The sequence below is a fragment of the Vanellus vanellus genome (genome assembly GCF_965231255.1).
Source record: "Vanellus vanellus genome assembly, chromosome: 26".
NCBI lineage: Eukaryota > Metazoa > Chordata > Aves > Charadriiformes > Charadriidae > Vanellus > Vanellus vanellus.
The window spans coordinates 2,622,846-2,641,428 of record NC_138931.1 but is presented as its reverse complement, the minus strand read 5'-3'; the positions used below and the strand labels follow the sequence as shown (position 1 = coordinate 2,641,428).

At 56.2% G+C, this 18,583-nt stretch overlaps 1 protein-coding gene across 4 annotated transcripts in view; it reads left to right on the top strand.

Moving 5' to 3' along the window:
• PEBP4 (phosphatidylethanolamine binding protein 4) overlaps positions 1 to 18,583 on the top strand; it is an 85,565-nt gene that overhangs the window by 30,149 nt on the left and 36,833 nt on the right. For all 4 annotated transcript variants that reach the window (XM_082495768.1, XM_082495767.1, XM_082495766.1 and 1 more), the window contains one exon: positions 12,855 to 12,953. In XM_082495768.1, the coding sequence (XP_082351894.1) occupies positions 12,855 to 12,953 (99 nt within the window). The remainder of the gene's footprint in view (positions 1 to 12,854; positions 12,954 to 18,583) is intronic.

The window sequence follows — 18,583 nt, the reverse complement described above, 5'->3', positions numbered from 1 at the left end:
CCTCCTCCCGCCTGTCCTGCTAAGGTGCAATAAAACCCAACTGTCATGCTTCATCCTATTCCTCCCCTCCCCCGAAACCACAGCAGGGCTCGATCCCCCCCCCTCCCCCCCCCCGAAAGTGGTTGTTGGGTGTTGCTTTTTCCCTCTCCCAAATTCCCGAAGGCTGGAGGAGCATCGCTGCCGGTTTTGCGTCATCACGGTGCTGGGGCATCGCTGCCTGGTGTTGGAGCCGGGTGGTTTCGGTAGCTGATGGTTCGCCAGGAGAGGGAGTGGGGGAAACACCCCTGTGCCCACACGGTGGTGGGGTTTGGGCTTGGTTTTGGGGGGCTCGGGACCAGCAGCAGGTTGGGTGGGTGGCTTAAAGCTGCTGTGCTCAGCTCCTGCCAGGGCAGGAATGGAAACGTGCAGGAAATGTGCATTATCACAGAATCCCACAGAGTGGTGGGGTTGGAAGGGCCCTCTGGAGCCCCCCCAGTGCCACCCCCCGCCAGAGCAGGGGCACCTCCAGCAGTGGCACAGGACACTTCCAGGCGGATTTGGGATGGCTCCAGAGGGGGAGACTCCCCCCCTCTCTGGGCAGCTGTGCCAGTGCTCTGCCGCCCCCACAGGAGAGAAGTCCCTCCTCGGGGTGAGATGGAACTGCCCATGGTCACGTTGGTGCCCGTTCCCTCTTGTCCTGTCACTGGGCACCACTGGAAACAGACTGTTCCCACTCCCTGGCACCTCCCTTTGGGAATTGATGAGCATTGATGAGATCCCCCCTCAGCCTTCCCTTCTCCAGACTAAAAGCCCCACGGCCCTCAGCCTGTCCCCATCAGAGAGATGCTCTGGTCCCCTCCTCATCTCCGCAGCCCTTTGCTGGGCCCTCTCCAGCAGTTCCCTGTCCTTCTTGACCCGGGGAGCCCCGAACTGGACACAGCGCTCCAGATGTGGCCTCCCCGGGGCAGAGCAGAGGTGGGGGATGACCTCCCTCGCCCCGCTGGCCACGCTCTGCTCGATGCCCACCAGGATGCCATTGACCTTCTTGGCCACCAAGGCATGTTGCTGGCTCGTGGGCATCCTGTTGGCCACCAGGACTCCCAGGTCCCTCTCTCAGAGCTGCTCTCCAGCAGGTCAGCCCCTAACAGGTACTGGTTATTCCTCCCCAGATGCAGTACCCTACACTCGCCCATGTTGAACTTCGTTAGGTTCCTCTCCTCCCAACTCTCCAGCCTGCCCAGGTCACGCTGAATGGCGAATTCTTTAAGGCAGGATTCAGCCTTTTGGATATTATCGAGCAAGGGCGCTCCTGCTGCGGACACCCAGCCCCGTGGCGGCTTCGCTTCGCGATGCCGCCACCACCGCGGGCTCCTCCGGTCCCTCGGCATCTGCCCCCTCCACCCTCTCACCCCAGCACCAGCTTTTTTGCATGGTCCCTCACCCCAAATAATGGGCTGCAAGATGCCAACCCCCCCCTCCTGCCCCGCAGCCCCTGCTCCTGCCAGCGTGCGAAGGGATGCTTTGCCCACGGAGATGCTTTGCCCATGGAGATGCTTTGCCCACGGAGATGCATTTCCTCCCGTGCGCCGCCCGCTTGGGAAAAAAAAAAAAAAAAGAGAAACCCACCAAAACAAACCCTTCCCCTGCACGTGCGGCTCCTTCCCCTGGGAGCGACTGAAAGAGAGACTGAACCGCACGTGACAGATGTTAATCACATCGTTTAATGCACTCCTGGAAGGCACTTGTATCCAAGGGCTGGGTAGGAACCCCTACGGAGGAGAATAGACTATTGTCTCGTGTTTCCACCAGCACCCACGGAGGAACAGACAACCCCACGATACACACTTCACCCGGGGTTTTATACGAAGGTGCAAATCACAGCCCTTAAATGGGGGAGTTTTCTAATATAGGCATAGGGAATATGCCCGTTTCAATACAAATAAATTAAAAAAAAAAAAAAACCAAAACATAAAAACATTTTTGTTTTGTCCGCAGCTCCCCAAAGGGCTGTTTGATCTTGGGCGGGGGATAGAGGAGAGGGGAAAATAGCGACGGAGGGATCCGCACCCCAGCATCCCTGCGCCCAACAGCTCTTGCGCAGCCTGGGACGGGATGAGGAACCATCAGATATTGGTGGTGGGTTGGAGAAGGGCTATTTGTCGCGCGGGGCTGCCGGCGGCGGGGAATTGCATTTCGGAGGCAGAAGCAGCATCCCGCGGGCCGGCTCCCTGATTGAATTCCCCCCTCGGTGACCCGGGAGCGTAATTGCAGCGAAGGGGAGCCGGGGCAGATGGCACCCGCCGTGGAAATCAGCATCTCCATCCATCACCCGACCCGGCAAGAAATTGAGGCGAGATGACTAAAGGTCCATAAAAGTAGCAAACTTATTGACTAATAGATTTCTTAGTCATGAAGTCCCCGTGCTCCATATGTACCGAAATCAAAGCAATTACGGATTTAAATGAAGCTGGAATCCGCGGTGCAGAAAATGCTTGTTTTAGCGTAAGATTGGCCAGAGGTGAACGACCTGTAAAACCCCTGGTAATGAAAGCTCTTCACAGCTTGCAGTGTTTCACTGGAGGGTAATTGCTGCAGTCTGCGATACGGATCTGGCTGTGTTAATGATGCACTGTTCCTTTTCATAGGACTCATTTAAGCTTCCCCATTTTTCAGGGATTTCAAAGCAACAAGGCATCGTGGAAATTAACGCATTAACGCGGCCGTTTTCTCACTTGGAGTATTTAAAATATTATTTAAAGCTTTCGACCGGTATCGATTAACAAAGTGAGGGGGGCCGGGCGCCTCGGGAGAGGGTGGCTGGTGCGTCTGTCTGCTGGAGACAAATGGAGTGCGACACGGGCGTTCGTCGCTCCCGGTTGGGCTACGTCGATACGATTTGTATTTGATTTAGCATGACAAGACGGATATATTAGAACAAAACATACATTAGGGGGGAAGAAAAAAAAAAAAGAGAAAAAAAAAAAAAGAGAGATTTTGGATGGGAATAAAAATCCTATTAACTTCCAAATGAAAACCACATCCAAGGGAGACAGTTGGCTTCTCTTCTTAGTTTATTATTAAATATTTGACTAGGGAGGGAAGTTCTGAGCTGAGCATCTTTTCCCTCCTGTTCCTGGCAAGGAGCGGTTTGCGGAGCGGGGAGGGTTATTTCTCGGCCGTTTTGCCGAGGCAGTTTTTGGGTTTAGCTCAACCAGCGGTGACGGTGCATCGGGGCTGGGGAAAGGCCCCCGCTGCGACTTTCGCGTCCTTCCAAACTCCCAATGCTGGGGGTGACCGGCGGTGGGTAGATGGATGCGGTGGGTGTGCTGGCGTTCCATCCCCGGGGGACGGAGACGGGCGGAGCGGTTCTCGCCGCTCCCGAAATGCTTTTATTTTTCCCCAAATGGGGAGGAGAGCTCGCCTTCCCCCCCAACCCTTGCAATCTCCGTGGCCGAGGCTTCCAGCCTGGCTCCCAAGGGGCTCGGGGATTAATTTCTTTCGGTGACCCTGGGGGCCGCTGCAGCCTGACCCCGATGCCGGAGGGAGGCGAGGTCGGAGCGAAGGAGCAGAGGGGACCGGCAGCAGATGATAAGAAGCTCGGGGCACTTAAGAGTTTGAACAATACGGAAATGGCATTTCCAGTTAACTTAATCACCGCGCCGGCTCCGGCTGAATATAAGCGCCGAGATTCAATTACCATCCCCGCGAGCGCGGTCCCCGGGGAGCAGCGTGTCAGCGTTCCCCCCGCAGCCGCCGGCTGCCAGCGCCGCCGTCCCACGCTGCTATCCCCCCCCTCGTCCCCCGGGACCCCCGGCCTCCCGCCCGGCCTCGGGGGCGGCCGTGGGTCCCTGCGGGCATGCCTGCGGCCAGGAGCGGGGCCGTGGCCGGCAGCGCGGGGTCGAGGCGTATTCGGGAATGATAAATAAGGAGGCTGCAGAGCGCCGGGCGCTTGTAGGAATATGAACTTCTTCTGCCGTTATTGCTATATGGTGTGGGGCCGGTGATTTTCCTTTTGGAGCCAGGGAAAAACGCAGGCAGCGGTGTGATTTGGTGACCGTGGAGGCTGTGTGGTACCCGCTCGGCATCATCCCGCACCTCCTGCTCTGCGCAGGGGTGAGCATCATCCGAAATGAGGGCCCGGGGCACAGTGGGGGCAGCTCCCCCCGTTTTATCGGGTACCAACACCGCGCACAGCCCCCTCCATTTCCCAAAGGTCTTTAAGGCTGGTCCCAGCGGAGGAGGGGATGGGAGAGGTGATGGCGAGGAGAGGGGAGGCACCGCTTGTCCCCCCGTGCCACGGGGCGTGATGAGCCCCGATGCGTCCTCGCAAAGACTGTGGGGACATCTGCTGTGACAATGGCCGTGTTGCTAAAGAGGGGTAATTATCAGGTCAGCTGCCTTTCCTGCAGCCAGGCTCTGTCCTTGTCCCCAAATCCTCCTCCTCTTACCCCTTCCCCCGTGGCCAGTTTGGCAGTGGGACGCAAGCGCTGGGTGTTTGGCATCATCCGCAGCCCTGAGCCCCGGCAGGGAGGCAAGATTGTAATAGTGGAATAATCCACTTTTGCTGAAGCTGCCTGTGAAACTATTCTTTATTTTTAGAGAGAAAAATCTAATCCAGAAAAATAAGAAAACACTCATTATTTAATTTTCCCCAGTATTTTTGCGTGCTTATGGGATTTTAATAATATTAATTATTTAATTTGCGCTTTGGCAATTCATTTGTGCTGAGCTATTATTTTATCGGAAAGACAGCAACTCTCAGCCTGCTTTTGCAGCGCCGTGTCTCCTGCCGGCCTCCAGCCCTTCCTCCCAAGTACCCATCCATCTCCCCATCCCGTCCCACCCAAAGCAGCCTGACATCTCCTCGTTGCCCCTTTCCTCCTTTATTTTATTTACTTTTTAATCTCTGGCTACTACACCCTAAAGGTCAATCTGTTGCATGTGTTGCCGGGTGCTGTTTGCCTGTATGGGTGGGAACAGCCGAGCAAAGGGCTGCCAGGATTGTCAGCTCGGAATCACAAAGTGGAGGAGCTGGTCCCTCCTGGGTGTCCCTGGTGCAGGAGCATCCCTGTGCCCTGTCCCCATGTGAACATCACTCCATCCTGAGCATCTCTTCATCCCCATGCGAGCATCCCTCCATCCCAAGCATCCCTCCATCCTGAGCATCCCTCCATCCTTATCCGAGCATCTCTCCATCCCCATGTGAGCATCCCTCCATCCCCATCCGAGCATCTCTCCATCCCCATGTGAGCATCCCTCCATCCCTATCCGAGCATCCCTCCATCCCCATCCGAGCATCCCTCCATCCCCATGTGAGCATCCCTCCATCCTTATCTGAGCATCTCTCCATCCCCATGCGAGCATCCCTCCATCCCAAGCATCCCTCCATCCCGAGCATCTCTCCATCCCCCTCCATCCCCGCCAGCTGCAGCCCCACTTCCCCAGATAATGAGAGTGAGTTTAAAAAACTTAAAGCCTCTTCCTGCACGCTGGTGACTGACACAAATGGAGTTCATATTTAATCATCTGTTAACTCGTTGTCTATTATAGCTCTTTAATAGCACCATAGATATTCTTAATGAAGCATGATTTAAGGTATTTACAGCTCTAGGACCGACAGACATCACTCACAGTGTGCAGGTAATGAGGCGTAAAACAGCTCTGGAAACCGTAAAAATGGGAGAGAGAGAGCGAGGAGGGAGAGAAAGCTGCGAGGAGTTAGGAGCTGAATTGTTCCAAGGTTTGTTTTAAAATGTTTAGGCATTTAAAGTCATTTCAGCTTTCCCGAGGTGTCTGGTAGCGCAGAGTTCAGCGATTCCCAGTGCCGGTAACCCCTGCCTCGCCGGGGAGGGGTCCGGCCCCCCGATGCTCCCGGGCCGGGGCAGCCGCTGCGGTGGCTCCTTCCCCCGCCTGGGTGGGAGGGAGGGGGGCAAAAAGCCCTTTGAGGGTCCCCTGGGGCCGTGCAGGTGCATCAGCGGGGGCGCAGCGATGCCCCACAGCAAAACCTGGGGGGTTTGGTGCATTTGTCCCCACCAGTGCTGTTTGCTTTGCCCACCCAGTGGCACAGCTGCCACGTCCCCTTTGCTTAGGGTGGGGAAAGGATGACCCTTTCCTTTGCTCGTTTGCAAATGTCACCCTGTGGAAGCCTTTTTTTTTTTTTTTTTTTTCCCCTAAAAAATAAAATAAAAAATTGAAAAAAAAACCCACCCAAACCCAAGCCAAGATTGGGAAAATAATTTGTGACGGAGGTGCCATTTCGCATCAAAATATTTTGTAGAAAATGTCAAATGTCACCAATCCATGTGTCCCCCCGCGTGATAGTAATTGGGCTGGAAGGCTGTGCTCTGCCACCGCGGCCGCTCGCCGCCGCCGCCTCCTCCTCCTCCTCACAGACCCGCTCGGGAAATGTGTCGCTTCCCACCCTCCCACCCCCCCCGTCCCAGTTCATCCCAGTTTCCCCGCCTGCGGAGAGGGCAGCGCTGCTGGCCTCGGCGTCCCCAGCCCGGGGACGAGCGCGCGGTGCTCGTTAGCTCGCCCCCGGAGCCGTGCCGCCCAAATGGCAATAAATAGCTATCGGGAAAGGGAGGGATGGAGCAACGTGGTTCTTGGGGTGTTAATTGCCTTTTTGCCGGTGTTTTGGGGGGTTTCTCTTCTGGCTGGAAGATGGGCAGCGGTGGGGCTGCCATTCCCCTGATGGTCGGCGTCTGGCTTGCAGGTGGTGAGGAGGATGGTTTAGGTGGACCTCAATTTTGGGGAGACCCAGGGCGCGATCTGCAGCGGGGTCTCTGAGCGAGGAAGCACAGCCTGTTGCTCTCCTCCCTCCCCGAAATTGCTCCAGGGACACAGCCTCCTCCACCGCCGCCTCCTGCAAACCCGTGTTTCCAGCATGACGGACCCCTTGGAAGAATTATCCCACTTTCTGCTCGGTTACGCGAGCCGTGTTACCCACCCATTGCAGTTTTACTGCGAGGAGCCGCTTTCTTCTGCCACGGGGGAATACAAACCGTTCTCCTTCCGTAGCAAATAAACCGCTCCTCAAAGCATCCCAAGACTTTAATCCGGGAACAGACCTTTGCCGCGCTCGCTTTAACGACGCCGGAATTAATCAATTCTTATTAGGACATTAGGCTGCATAAATATTTGGCTGTGGCGAGCGCCGGGGAGCGGGGCGGGGGGGGGGGGGAGAGCGGAGGGATGGGGAGAGTGGCAGTGTTAGAAAGTCAATGAAGTTCCCATGGGCAGCGCGGGGCTGGAGGGGGGAGCGCAGACCCGCGGCGGGGGGAGCCGGGTCGAGCGTTCAGCCTGTCCCCTTGGGCAAGTCCTGCGGAGCCGGGTTAATACCGCTGACCTATTTATTTTAAATTTTTATATTTTTTTTTCGGCGAGGGGAGGGGAGCGGGGAAGCGGTGAGGTGCCGGTTCGAAACGAGAAGGTAAAATCCTGCCGCGCTCCGCAGCGCCTTTCGCGAAGCCACGCGAGCGGACGCGCTCGCAAACAGGTTTTTTTTGCAGCCTCCCCCCCCTCTCCCGGCGCTGTTAGCCACCGAGGAAGGAGCTAGAATTTCTCTTTGGCGAAGCATCAGCAGCAGAATTGCTAACTATGTGCCCGTTATAGAAACTTTTTAGTACTGGGGCCGAGCCAAGAAAAAAGCCCAGATTGACTCCCAGCTCTCAGCTGGTGCTCGCGGCGCTTCCACCTCCCGGCACCGCTTTGACTCCTGCGGCGGCGGGACGCAGGATGGAGCCCTCCGGCCATCACCCGCAGGGATGCTGGTTCCCAGGAGGGCGCTGGGCAACCTGCCCGCCAAACCCCTGCCCCGCGCTGGCAGGGTCGCCTGGCGTTTGTTTAGATAGTCCGCTTTGGGGCTGGATAGAGCAAGCTGTCCCCTGGCCGTCGGGCCGGGGCGTAAGCGTCCGCCCGGGCGCTGTGCGCGCGGGATGCTTCACCGCATCCCACCGCTGCACCGGAGGAGCTGGGTAGCCTCCGTCTGTATCGAATCATAGAACGGTTTGGGTTGGGAGGGAGCTTGAAGGCCACCCAGTGCCACCCCCTGCCCTGGGCAGGGCCACCTCCCCCCAGCCCAGGTCGCTCCCAGCCCCGTCCAACCCGGCCTTGAACCCCTCCAGGGATGGGGCAGCCACAGCTCCTCGGGGCACCCTGCGCCGGGGGCTCAGCGCCGTGGCATCGTCTCGTGCCATCGCTCACCCTGAAACCCTTTGCAGTGAGATAAGACGGGCTATGGCCACGCCGAGCTTTAGCTCTCGGGGAGGCGGAGGGCTTTTGGGCTCAGATACCGTCTTAATCCGTCGGCGGCGTGGTTTGCTCCTGCAGCAGCTCCCGACCTCGGTGAATCCGTTAGCAGCCGTAAAGGGACACGGGTGGCAATAGGTCAGCTGGAAATGCCGCGTATTTCCTCGCCCGGCGAGGGGCTGGGCACCACCAGCGGTTTTTGGGGTGAGCGCCGTAGCAGCCCTCGGTCCGGGCGGGCACCAGTGAGGAGCAGCTCCGAGGGATGGATGAGCTGGGGGCAGGATGCGGGGGGACTTTACAAAATCAACCAAACCCCTTTCCACCCTGTGCCGGGAGGTGGGCGCCGGGTCGGGGGTCCGGCTGAGGCTTTGCCCAGCGCCGTTCCTTAGTTTTGGGATTGAATTTCGAAGCTGAGCGGGGCCAGGGAAGCTGGGCACCATCCGGCTGCCCTCCGCAGTCTGGAGAAAGCGGTTTGGCGCCGTTTTTCTCCGCGTTCCCGCAGCAGGCACGCCGGCGGGACGGGGCTTCGCTCCGGCTCCATCCCCAGCCGAGCGCGGGCATCCCCGGCGGGGGCAGAGCCCCACGGCCGCCCCGGTGCCGCCGAAAACGCCGGGGCGCCGCATGTGTGCCGCTTCCATGTGCGCTGGTTTCCAAGGAAACCGCTCGCTCTACATGTGTGTCGCTTAACACCCTATTTGCTTTCATTTGGATAAGTCTTTAATTCCTGTGCAGCCCCGGCTCCGCGGGATCTGTTGAGCCGTGCGCGTATCCTCGGCACACAAATCCCTCTCCTGCCTGCCTGCCGCTCCGAAAGTCCCTGCCTGCTCGGAGCAAGTTTCCTAAACCTGTGGCTAATCGGAGTGGCTGATGCTTTTTCTACAGTGATAACTGGATATATGTCGCCGCTGCTTCCCTCTAGAAACAATTAGCAGGGAAAACATGCCGCACGGCGCCGCTGTCATCTGCCACCAGCTCTGCTGCTTTGGCTCCGTTTCGGGTGTCGAGGCAGGGCAGGACGCCCGCGCCCGGGCACACGGCGTGCGATGCCAGGGAGGGGGGGAATGCTCCGGCTGCACCGCCGGGAAGGGAGAATCATAGAACCATGGCGTGGTTTGGGTTGGAAGGGACCTTGAAGATCATCAGGTTCCACCCCCCTGCCCTGGGCAGGGACACCTCCCCCCAGCCCAGGTTGCTCCAAGCCCCGTCCAACCTGGCCCTGAAGTAGCTCCTTGCAATAGTTAAATGTTTATTAAATAGTTAAATGCTGATTGCAAAGCGCCCTGGTGAGAGGAATGGCTGGGGAGCAGGAAAGGGTGACCCTTGGAAGGGTGACAACCCTTGGAAAGGTGGCCCTTGGAAGGGTGACCCGTGGAAGGGTGATGACCCTTGGAAGGGTGACGACCCTTGGAAGGGTGACGAGCCTTGGAAGGGTGATGACCCTTGGAAGGGTGACGAGCCTTGGAAGGGTGATGACCCTTGGAAGGGTGACGACCCTTGGAAGGGTGACGAGCCTTGGAAGGGTGATGACCCTTGGAAGGGTGATGAGCCTTGGAAGGGTGACGAGCCTTGGAAGGGTGATGACCCTTGGAAGGGTGATGAGCCTTGGAAGGGTGATGAGCCTTGGAAGGGTGATGATCCTGGGAAGGGTGACCCTTGCATGAGCCCAGTGATGTCCCCATTGGCATGACGCTGGTGGGACGCACCGTGTCCCCACTGTAGCCCCCACACCAGCAGCTCCTCCGTGCTGAGCAGAAAAAGGGTGACAAGGTGTTGGGGGTGCTTCGTTACCCCAAATTTTCAGCTGTGGCTGACCCAAAATGGCTTTTTCTTCCCTTCCTCCCTCCCTTCCCTCTGCAAAGTAAGATGCCGCCGGTTCCTCTGCACGGGAGGGCTGAGGAATTGACTGCTCTAAACCCACTTTCCTCCTTTCCAAAAATCCCCAGGGCTGCTTCATGCGTGTAAAGCCGAGCAGCTCCCGTGTCACTGCGGGCTGGCTCCTGCCGGAGCCCCGACGGCAGCTAATGCTGTTAGCCTGTGTCGAGGAGGGATTGCAGCATTAAAAAAAAAAAAAAAAAAAAAAAATCACTAAAATCACCAGCGCTCGGGTTGTTCTGCTGCTTCCAACCAGAGCCGGCGAAAAATCCACCAACCCCACGTTTGGGGTACGCAGAACCCCTGGGGGACGCCGGCCGGCCGGTTTGCCCGGCTTTTGGGGTGATTTTGGGGGGCTGGTGCCACCCCGGGAGCGGCGGCCGGCTGCTGGTGTACGGGATGCGCCGGCACCTACGCGTCGGGAGATTAACTCCGGGTCGTGGAGGGCTTTGCTATCTTTAGGTGGAAGGTGAGGGATTGTGCCTCTTAGGGTGGCCCGCAGGTAACGAGGGAGAGAAATCCCTGCGTCCCAGCCCGGCCCGGGGCCGCTGACCCCGGCTCCCGTCCCCGCGGGGGTCTGCCCTCGCCGGCCCCCGGCCGCCTGCGCCGCCACCTTTCTAGGCCACAATCTGTACCGAATTGCGAGCCTGCTGTTAACTTCGCTTGCACTCTATTCTCGTGTTTGCCGTTATTTTTTAACACTTTTTTTTTTTTTACCCCCCCCCCTTCTTTTTTTTTTTTTTTTTTTTTTTTAATGCATAAAAGCACTATCCTCTCCCCAGAGCCTGCCTGTAGCGAAGGCATGGTCTGTACAACTGCAATTATTTCGAAGAACAGATGGAGTGAGGAGCAGAAAGTCTGTTAATAGTAATAGAAATGCTACATGTTAACCTGGACAGCACACGATGACAGTCCCATGACTACACGTTCTGTTCCCACCAGCTGGGCTCCCGAAAGCGGAGACGGAGAGAGATTCAGAAGCGCCGCGCTGGGGCTCCGCACCCCTCCCCAAAGTTGGAGCTCAAATTCCTTCACACTTCCAGCGTAGGGTTTTTTGGGTTGTCGGGCTGCTTCTTCTCCCACCCCACCCCACTCCCCCCTTTCTCCTCCTCCTTCCCATTAAACGCCGATTTCAGCGCCGGCGAGGAATATTTGCTGATTTATTTTATTTTTTTTTTTATATATATATATTTTTTTTTTTTATTTTTATTTTTTTTTCCACCGGGATGCTCTGGGTGCCGCGGCGCTGCGGGGAGGGAGGTGGCAGCTCTGCTCCGAGGTCCTGAGCTTCGGCGCGCCGCCGTGGCAGCGGCGCAGCCCCTTTTCGGTGCAAAACCCTCTTCGCGACGCAAACGCACGGGAGCCGGGCTGGGATCGCGTTCCCCCGCCGGCCGGTTGCGCGAGCTTGGGGTTTTCTTTACAACCGCTGCAAGCCGTTTGGGTTGAAATCCCTGGTTTTCTGGTTAAAGCGGGGGTGGCGGTGGGGTTTTCCAAGGTGAGGGGGGTGGGGGGGAACTGAGCGGTGCAGGGCAAAGGGAAAGGGGCTATGGGGGATGTCTGGGTACGGTGATACCCCGCGGCTCGTTGTGCCCCAACTGGAGGTTTGGGAAATAGGGGAAAACGTTGTCTCTGCCCCAAGCGTCTCGCTGTAAAAATCCCCGCCCGGTTTCACAAGCGACCCGGGAGGGGGTGGGGGGGATTTAAGCGCAGAGCTCCGGCTAATTTGGGTGGGAATTGCAGGGCTAAATCTCCCAGCCCTTTATGAAACCTCGGCCCTGGGGCGGGCGGGCGCGCGGCACCGCTGGCGAGCTGACAGATGTACCTGGAGGTTTTATTAGGCTATAGATCCCTTAATCTGGGCGCTTGCAGGATAATCTGGTGCCTGAGGTCCTGCCAAATCCCCCGAGATCAGCAGGTTTTCTATCCGCAGCCTCCAGAGGTCACTTCAAACCCAGTTCCAGCCTCCGGGGACCGAAATATCCATCCTGGCTCGCAGCGCCGGTGGCACCCGTGGGCGCTGGGCATCCTCGGTGGGGACCGGGGGTGGGCTATGGGGGACGCTGGGGGGGTTGGGCCAGCGTCGTCCATGAGTCCCTGCTCTCTTTGCCCAGTTGCCATCACCCAGGAGAGGTTGCCCGAACTCCCCGGCTGCGTGGCGAGGCGGCGGCTTTGCCTTCTTGCGGCGTCCCCGGGCCCATCTTTCCCTTAGTTTGGGGTTTGTTAGGGAAAGTTTTAGCTCCCGGCAGCCGCCCCGGCAGAGGTCGGGACGACCAGTCTGTCCTCGGCCCACCGAGGGGCTGGAGCGGGATTTAAAGCCCGCGAATATCCTGTCCCGCTCTCCTGGGGCTTGTGACCCTCCGCGTGCGCTGCCGCGGGGTGCGGGTGGAGGACGGCTGGCAGGGCTGGCAGTTCTCCTCGGCGCCTTTTAGTCGGAAGTAGCGGAAAACCCTCTTTCTTTCCTCTCTTTGAAGAAATTGGGGTGGCGGGGAGGAAACCAGCCCCAGCGGGTCTGTGGCCCTCGCGGCGCTGTGTGTGTGGTGTGTGTCCCCCCCCCTCCCGGTGCACATTCATCGCTCCGGCACGACGGCAGCCGCCGCGGCGGGCACGCGTGTGGGAAAGCGTGATAAAAAAAAAAAAATAAATTAATATGGGTTTGGGGGGGGGCTGATAAAACTCCTAGAGGACCGCTCCCGGCTCGCGAGCCCCCGGTGCCGCGCGCCGTGCCCACCCCGCGCTCCTCTCCTCTCTTGCAGAGCAAGAAGTACGTGCTGGTGCTGGTGGACCCCGACGCTCCCAGTAGAGCCAACCCCCGGAGCCGTTTCTGGAGGCACTGGTTGGTCACCGACATCCCAGTGAGTCCCACACCGTATGTCGGGGTCCCGGCAGCGCGGGGCTTACCCCGAGAACCGGGGAGCGCCGGGCGTCCCTGCCCCGGGGGTTGGATTCCCACGGGATGCGCGTGTCTCTCTGGGTACGGCGGCATCTCGGCGAGATCCCGAAGGATGAGCGTTTGGGAGAGAAATGTAAATGGTGCTGGGCGTGTAGGTAGGGGAGTGCTTCCTCGGGCTATATAGAGCGAAGCTGGTCCAAAAATATTGCTGGGTTGGTTTTTTTTTTTCCTTCTTCTTTTTCCGAGGAAATGCTGAAAAAAAAAAAAAAAAAAAACCACTTTGAAACTCCCTACCACCCGTTTTCTCTGCGGAGAGAACAGTCTCTTCAAACATCTCTTGCTGCCATTTTTTTGTTTTTGGTAAAAAAAGCAGTTTTGGTGAAAATTGCTGGTGCCAAATTTTCCCTTTTTTTTTTTTTTTTTTTTTTTTTTTGGTGGTGTGTGTGTGGTTGTTTTTTTGGTTTTTTGGTTTTTTTTTTTTGTGTGTCTATGAAAAGCATTTCCAGCCTGGGGAAGCAAACGCGGGGAAAATGGGTTTGGGCTGAATTCCTGGTGCTTCCCAGTTCCGTGGCCCAGGGGACAGAGGGACGGGACAGACGGATGAGCCCTTACCCCGAGCGGAGCATCGCTCCCGACATCTCCCGGCGTATCGCTGGTTTGCTTCCCCAAAGGTTTTGGAAAATCAGTTTGTTCCTCTCCTGCTTGCTTTTATCTTGGAAAAGATAGGTATTTCAGCCCTGAATCAATCTAACTAATAATCTTAGTACTGAAGTCTAATTAAGATATCAATTAATTTGCAGCATGCATTTAACAAGAAATATCTCGTCATTCTCCTCTATTATTCTCTGAAATTACCGCTAAGGGCTTTTTGTACAGATACCTTAATTAGACTTTTTATTGTTAATGGGAATATTGAGCAAATTAAAATTGGATATTAATACTTTCCATGAATTTCATAATTGGCTGAAAAATATAAAGCATTCAGAATAATTGCAGAGATTTGTGTACAGGGCTTTTTTTTTATTTTTTTAATCCTTCACAGAAACCCTTCTGCATTTCTAACAACAGGGTCCTGAAAGTCTCTCATTAATTTTAATATTTACTAAACGCAAAGAAGCCCAAGCTCTTGTTTTCCCTTCTGTACACAGATCCTTCTGAGGCGTTCGGTATTGCTAATTATTGTGGTTTTCTTTTCTTTCTTCCTTTCTTTTTTTTTTTTTTTTTTGAGTATAAGATCATTTAAGCAAAGAAGGGAAATGTGGGATTAAAACCAGTTCTCCAGCACGAGTGGAAGGTGGTTTTTCCCTGGCACTTGGGCGGTTCAGTTTGCAGTATAAGAGGTCAGCAAGTTCCTTGCCAGGCCGTGCAGGAGGGGGAAAAAGGAGATTTTGGGGAAGGAGAAGGGCGTTCCCATCTCCAGGTGCCGCATCGCTGCCAGGGATGGGGCTGACTCCAACCCCAACTATTCCTTAAGCGTCTTCATCATGAAATAAATGTATATATACGCTCATATGAGCGGTGAGTTGGACGTGATGATCCTTATGGGTCCCTTCCAACTCGAGATATTCTATGATTCTGTGATACATTATATATAAAATACATATATTGACACGATCTATATTATATATAAATATATATAATGATGTGATCTATATCTCCCATATATATATAATGTGTACGTATAGGTCTATCTATATCTCATGTATACACACACATATATGCCCGTAAACCTCCATTGCACTATGAGACGCCACCAAACCCATCGTCGTCCTCGCGGGGCACCAGGACAAACTCACCTTGCTCCAGCCCTGAGGGCGGTCCCCATCACCGGGGGTGCGGGCGGGGGGGGTGTGCCCCAGCATCCCTCCCCCGGGGGCCGCAGCCGGAGCTTTCCCAAAGCCCCCCGGCCCCAAATCGCTTCTGCGAAGCCGGCGGCTCCCCGGGCTCAGACACATGGTGTCTCGTTGAGATGCAGATCGTTGGGGGGTATATGGAAGTCTTGGCTCCGAGGAGCTTCAGCTGACAGGCTTATTTGCACACTGGCTCTAAAATAACCGTGTAGGCTTTACATGACACCTTCTGTTGCTTTGGTGCAGAGAGGGGCTTTCAAGTGCCTTTTTCCGGGAGGGATGGGGTGGCTGGTGCGATGGCTGGGGGGCTGCATTGCCCTGGCATCACCCCAGCATCGCCCCAGCATGGCCCCAACATCTCCATAGCATCGCCCCAGCGTTGCCCCAGCATCTCCATAGCATCGCCCCAGCATCTCCGTAGCGTCACCCCGACATCTCCGTAGCATCCCCCCAGCATTTCCACAGCATCGCCCCAGCATCACCCCAGCATCTCCATAGCATCGCCCCAGCATCTCTGTAGCATCACCCCAGCATCGCCCCAGCATCTCCGTAGCATCACCCCAGCATCGCCCCAGCATCTCTGTAGCATCACCCCAGCATCACCCCAGCATCGCCCCAGCATCTCTTTGCCATCCCCGGCTTTGGAGGGAAGCAGCTCTGGCGGCGCTAAATGCCACGATAGGTGCTGCAGTGCCTTGGCACGCCACCAAGTTTGGGATTCGGCTCTGAATTTGCTTTCCCAGGTGGGGTTTCGGGATGGAGCATCCCGTCCCCGGCGGTGCGGCTCGCCGTTCCTTATCAGCCGCTGCTCCGCCGCTCCTCCGATTGTCAAACACGAGAGATGCTTTCACTCCCATTCAAAATAATTTAAATAAAAATGTTGCTACAAAGTGGAATAATATCTTTTGATGAATGTTTTTAAAGCCCTTTAGGTTTTCATGGTAATTTGCAGTGTAAAATTATTTAGAGATAAGAGCCAAATTAGCTCTTATAGGCGGAGGTCGATATGTCCCGTTATCCATGCAAGCAGTGTTTAAATATAATCAGCCTTTACTCTAATGCAGCATAATTGTTCATTTGAAATAGCTTTTTTTTTTTTTTTACTCCATTCAATGAGTCATTAAAATATTCAAAGGATAATGCAGTGAATTGGAAATGAATTTATCACATTATCCTGTATATACTGTAGAGCATCAGGTAACTAGGCAGAGTCGGAACCAGTTTACAGAGAAATCCAGTAAACAAGGCTTTCCATTTTGTATTCAGCGGGGGAAAGAAAAAGAAGGGAGAAAATACTGCCCTTCAAATGGAAAGCTTTCCGTCTTTATTCCCCCTCCTTGGGGAGGAGGAAGGGGGAGGGAGAGAGCAGCAAATTTGTACTCCACTAAAGCCTCGCCGCTTTAACTTTATTTTTATCAAAATATGTTTGTAACAGAAAAGTCGTTATGGAAACCAGTTCTGCCAGCCGGGGAGAAATCCTGCGCCAGGCTGGAGCGGGACCCACCGGGCGCTGCTGCCGCTCGGCACGGCTGGACCGGCTCCACCGACCCCCTGCCCGGGCAGGGCGCTTGGGGAAACTGAGGCACAGAGCTGGCCGGAGCCCGGTCCGGGGTCAGATAGGGGAAATACGTCAACACAGAGTTGGAAGAAGCGCCGTTCCCACCCCATCGCCCGTCCCGTTAAATGCCTTTTCTCCCCGCGTTGGCTGCGTTGGGGTCCAGCACCCTCCCGGGGCTGCGGCGGCTGCCGGGGCTTTGCGGAGCGGGATGGGGAACCCGTGGCTGCGGGACCGGTGGGTTTGGGTGCCGGGGGACCGCAGCGTCCCTCCTCAGTGCCAGAGGTCCCAGCACCACCGGTGGTCCTCATCCGCAGCGCCGGCTCCTACGGTTCCATTTGTCAGAGCGTTTCTCCTCGCCGGCTGATAAACAGGCTCCGGGTTGCAAGTGTCACCATAGAAACAGGTGCTATCTTAAGCAAACAAGGGCTTTATTAACCTTAAATTTTACGGGATTTTTGCACGATTAGAGGCTGGGAAGGGAGCCGCGGGGTGCCGGCTGCTCGCCCACCCCCGTGGCCCTCCACCCTGCCCCACCGAACGTCCCCGTCCCCGTCCCACAGGGACACCGGTGCCCGGGCTCCGAAGCAAACTTTTCCCCTGGAGCGTGTGTATACGGCGCGAGGCGTGGGGGATGGGGGGGTCAAGCTTAGCCAAAATGCTTGGATTTATTAAAAATGATAGAGAGGAGCTGTTAATTGCGGGCTGCAGTTATTTCTGCTCCTCGGCTGCTGGGCGAAGCGCCGTACGCACACACTGGGGACGCTTCTGCGGAGCTTTTGCGATCCGGGTGCGTTCGTCTCCGGCCAGCGAGGAGGAAAAATCTTGTAGGGGCAGGGAAGGCTTTTTTACGGGTTAATTGATGCTCGTGGGGAACCAAAAAAAAATCAGCTTTTGGGTTATCCTGCGGGTGGGAGGGACGGCGGGTTTGGGGGATGCGGGTTTGGGGGGATGCGGGTTTGGGGGGATGCGGGTTTGGGGGGATGCTGGAGTGGCAGGGCAGCTTTCCCCACCTATGCTGGGGTCTGATCCTGTCGCCACCCAGCACCCGCGGTGCCCGTGTCCCCGAGCCGCTGGCTGTGCGACGCCGGGGGGTCGCCGCTCCCCACCGCGCCGGTGGGATCCGCCGCCGGGCAGAGGGGGGGACGGGGCAGATGTAATAGCGGGGCGGTACTTTTCCCCCTCGCTGGGGCCCTTTCGACTCCACTTTTTGGTGATTAAACCGAGGGTTTGAAAGGGAAAGAACAGAGAGAAATGTCGCTTTAATTGATGACTTGACGCCTTGGAATAGTCAGTTCCCCGGTGTGAGTTTCTGTCGCTGCTTGTTAATGAAGGCTTTATTAATAAAAGGAAAAAAAAAAAAAAAACAAAACAAGGCAAAACAAAATAAGCACAAGAGGTGGCAGCTCGGGTGTAGTTTTCGTTGCACTTCCAGCTGCTTTGGTCCTCCATAGGCACGTGGCAAAGTCGAGTGCCCCCGAAAACGCCGGCGGGAGTCTCGGCACTGCCACGTTTGCCGGGACCCGGCGCCGGCCCGCGGGGCGTGCGTTTCCCCGGCAAGGTTTGTGTCAAACAGGTTTCCCGTGAGCGGTATCCCAAGTTGAGCGTCAACCGCTGTTATTCACGCTCTGCAAACAGATGGGGTTTAATTGCTGGTACTGTCAGGCTCTCCGCAAATATCACACGAAAAGGGCTTTTCGGCTAATTGTTTTAAAATAAAAGTTCAGGAACCACGTATAGAAATTATAGATCAAACGTATTTTGAAGAGCAAATTGTTTATATTACCTTTAAACACAGTCTTTAGTCAACAGCGTTAGGATCAGCGAGTGAGTGTACGACGCGATGCCGCCCGAGGGCCCGCGGTGCCGGAACAAAACGAGAGCAGAAACTTACTGCTGCGGGAAAACCACCACCGAAACGTGACTGGTCCGAACTGGGAGAGGATAGAGCTGCTCAGCTGGGGAATTTCGCGGGCGGCATCGGGGCAAAGCGCCGTCCTCCCCGGGGTACGGGCAGGGGCAAGAGAGAAGGGAGCTCGGGGAGGGGAAAGGTCTCTTTGCACCAGGGCGCCTGGGTGCACAAGCACGTGTGTTTGCACAAGCGTGTGTCTCTGCACAAGGACAGGTTTGCACGCTTGTGTTCAAGGCCGGGTTGGACGGGGCTTGGAGCAACCTGGGCTGGGGGGA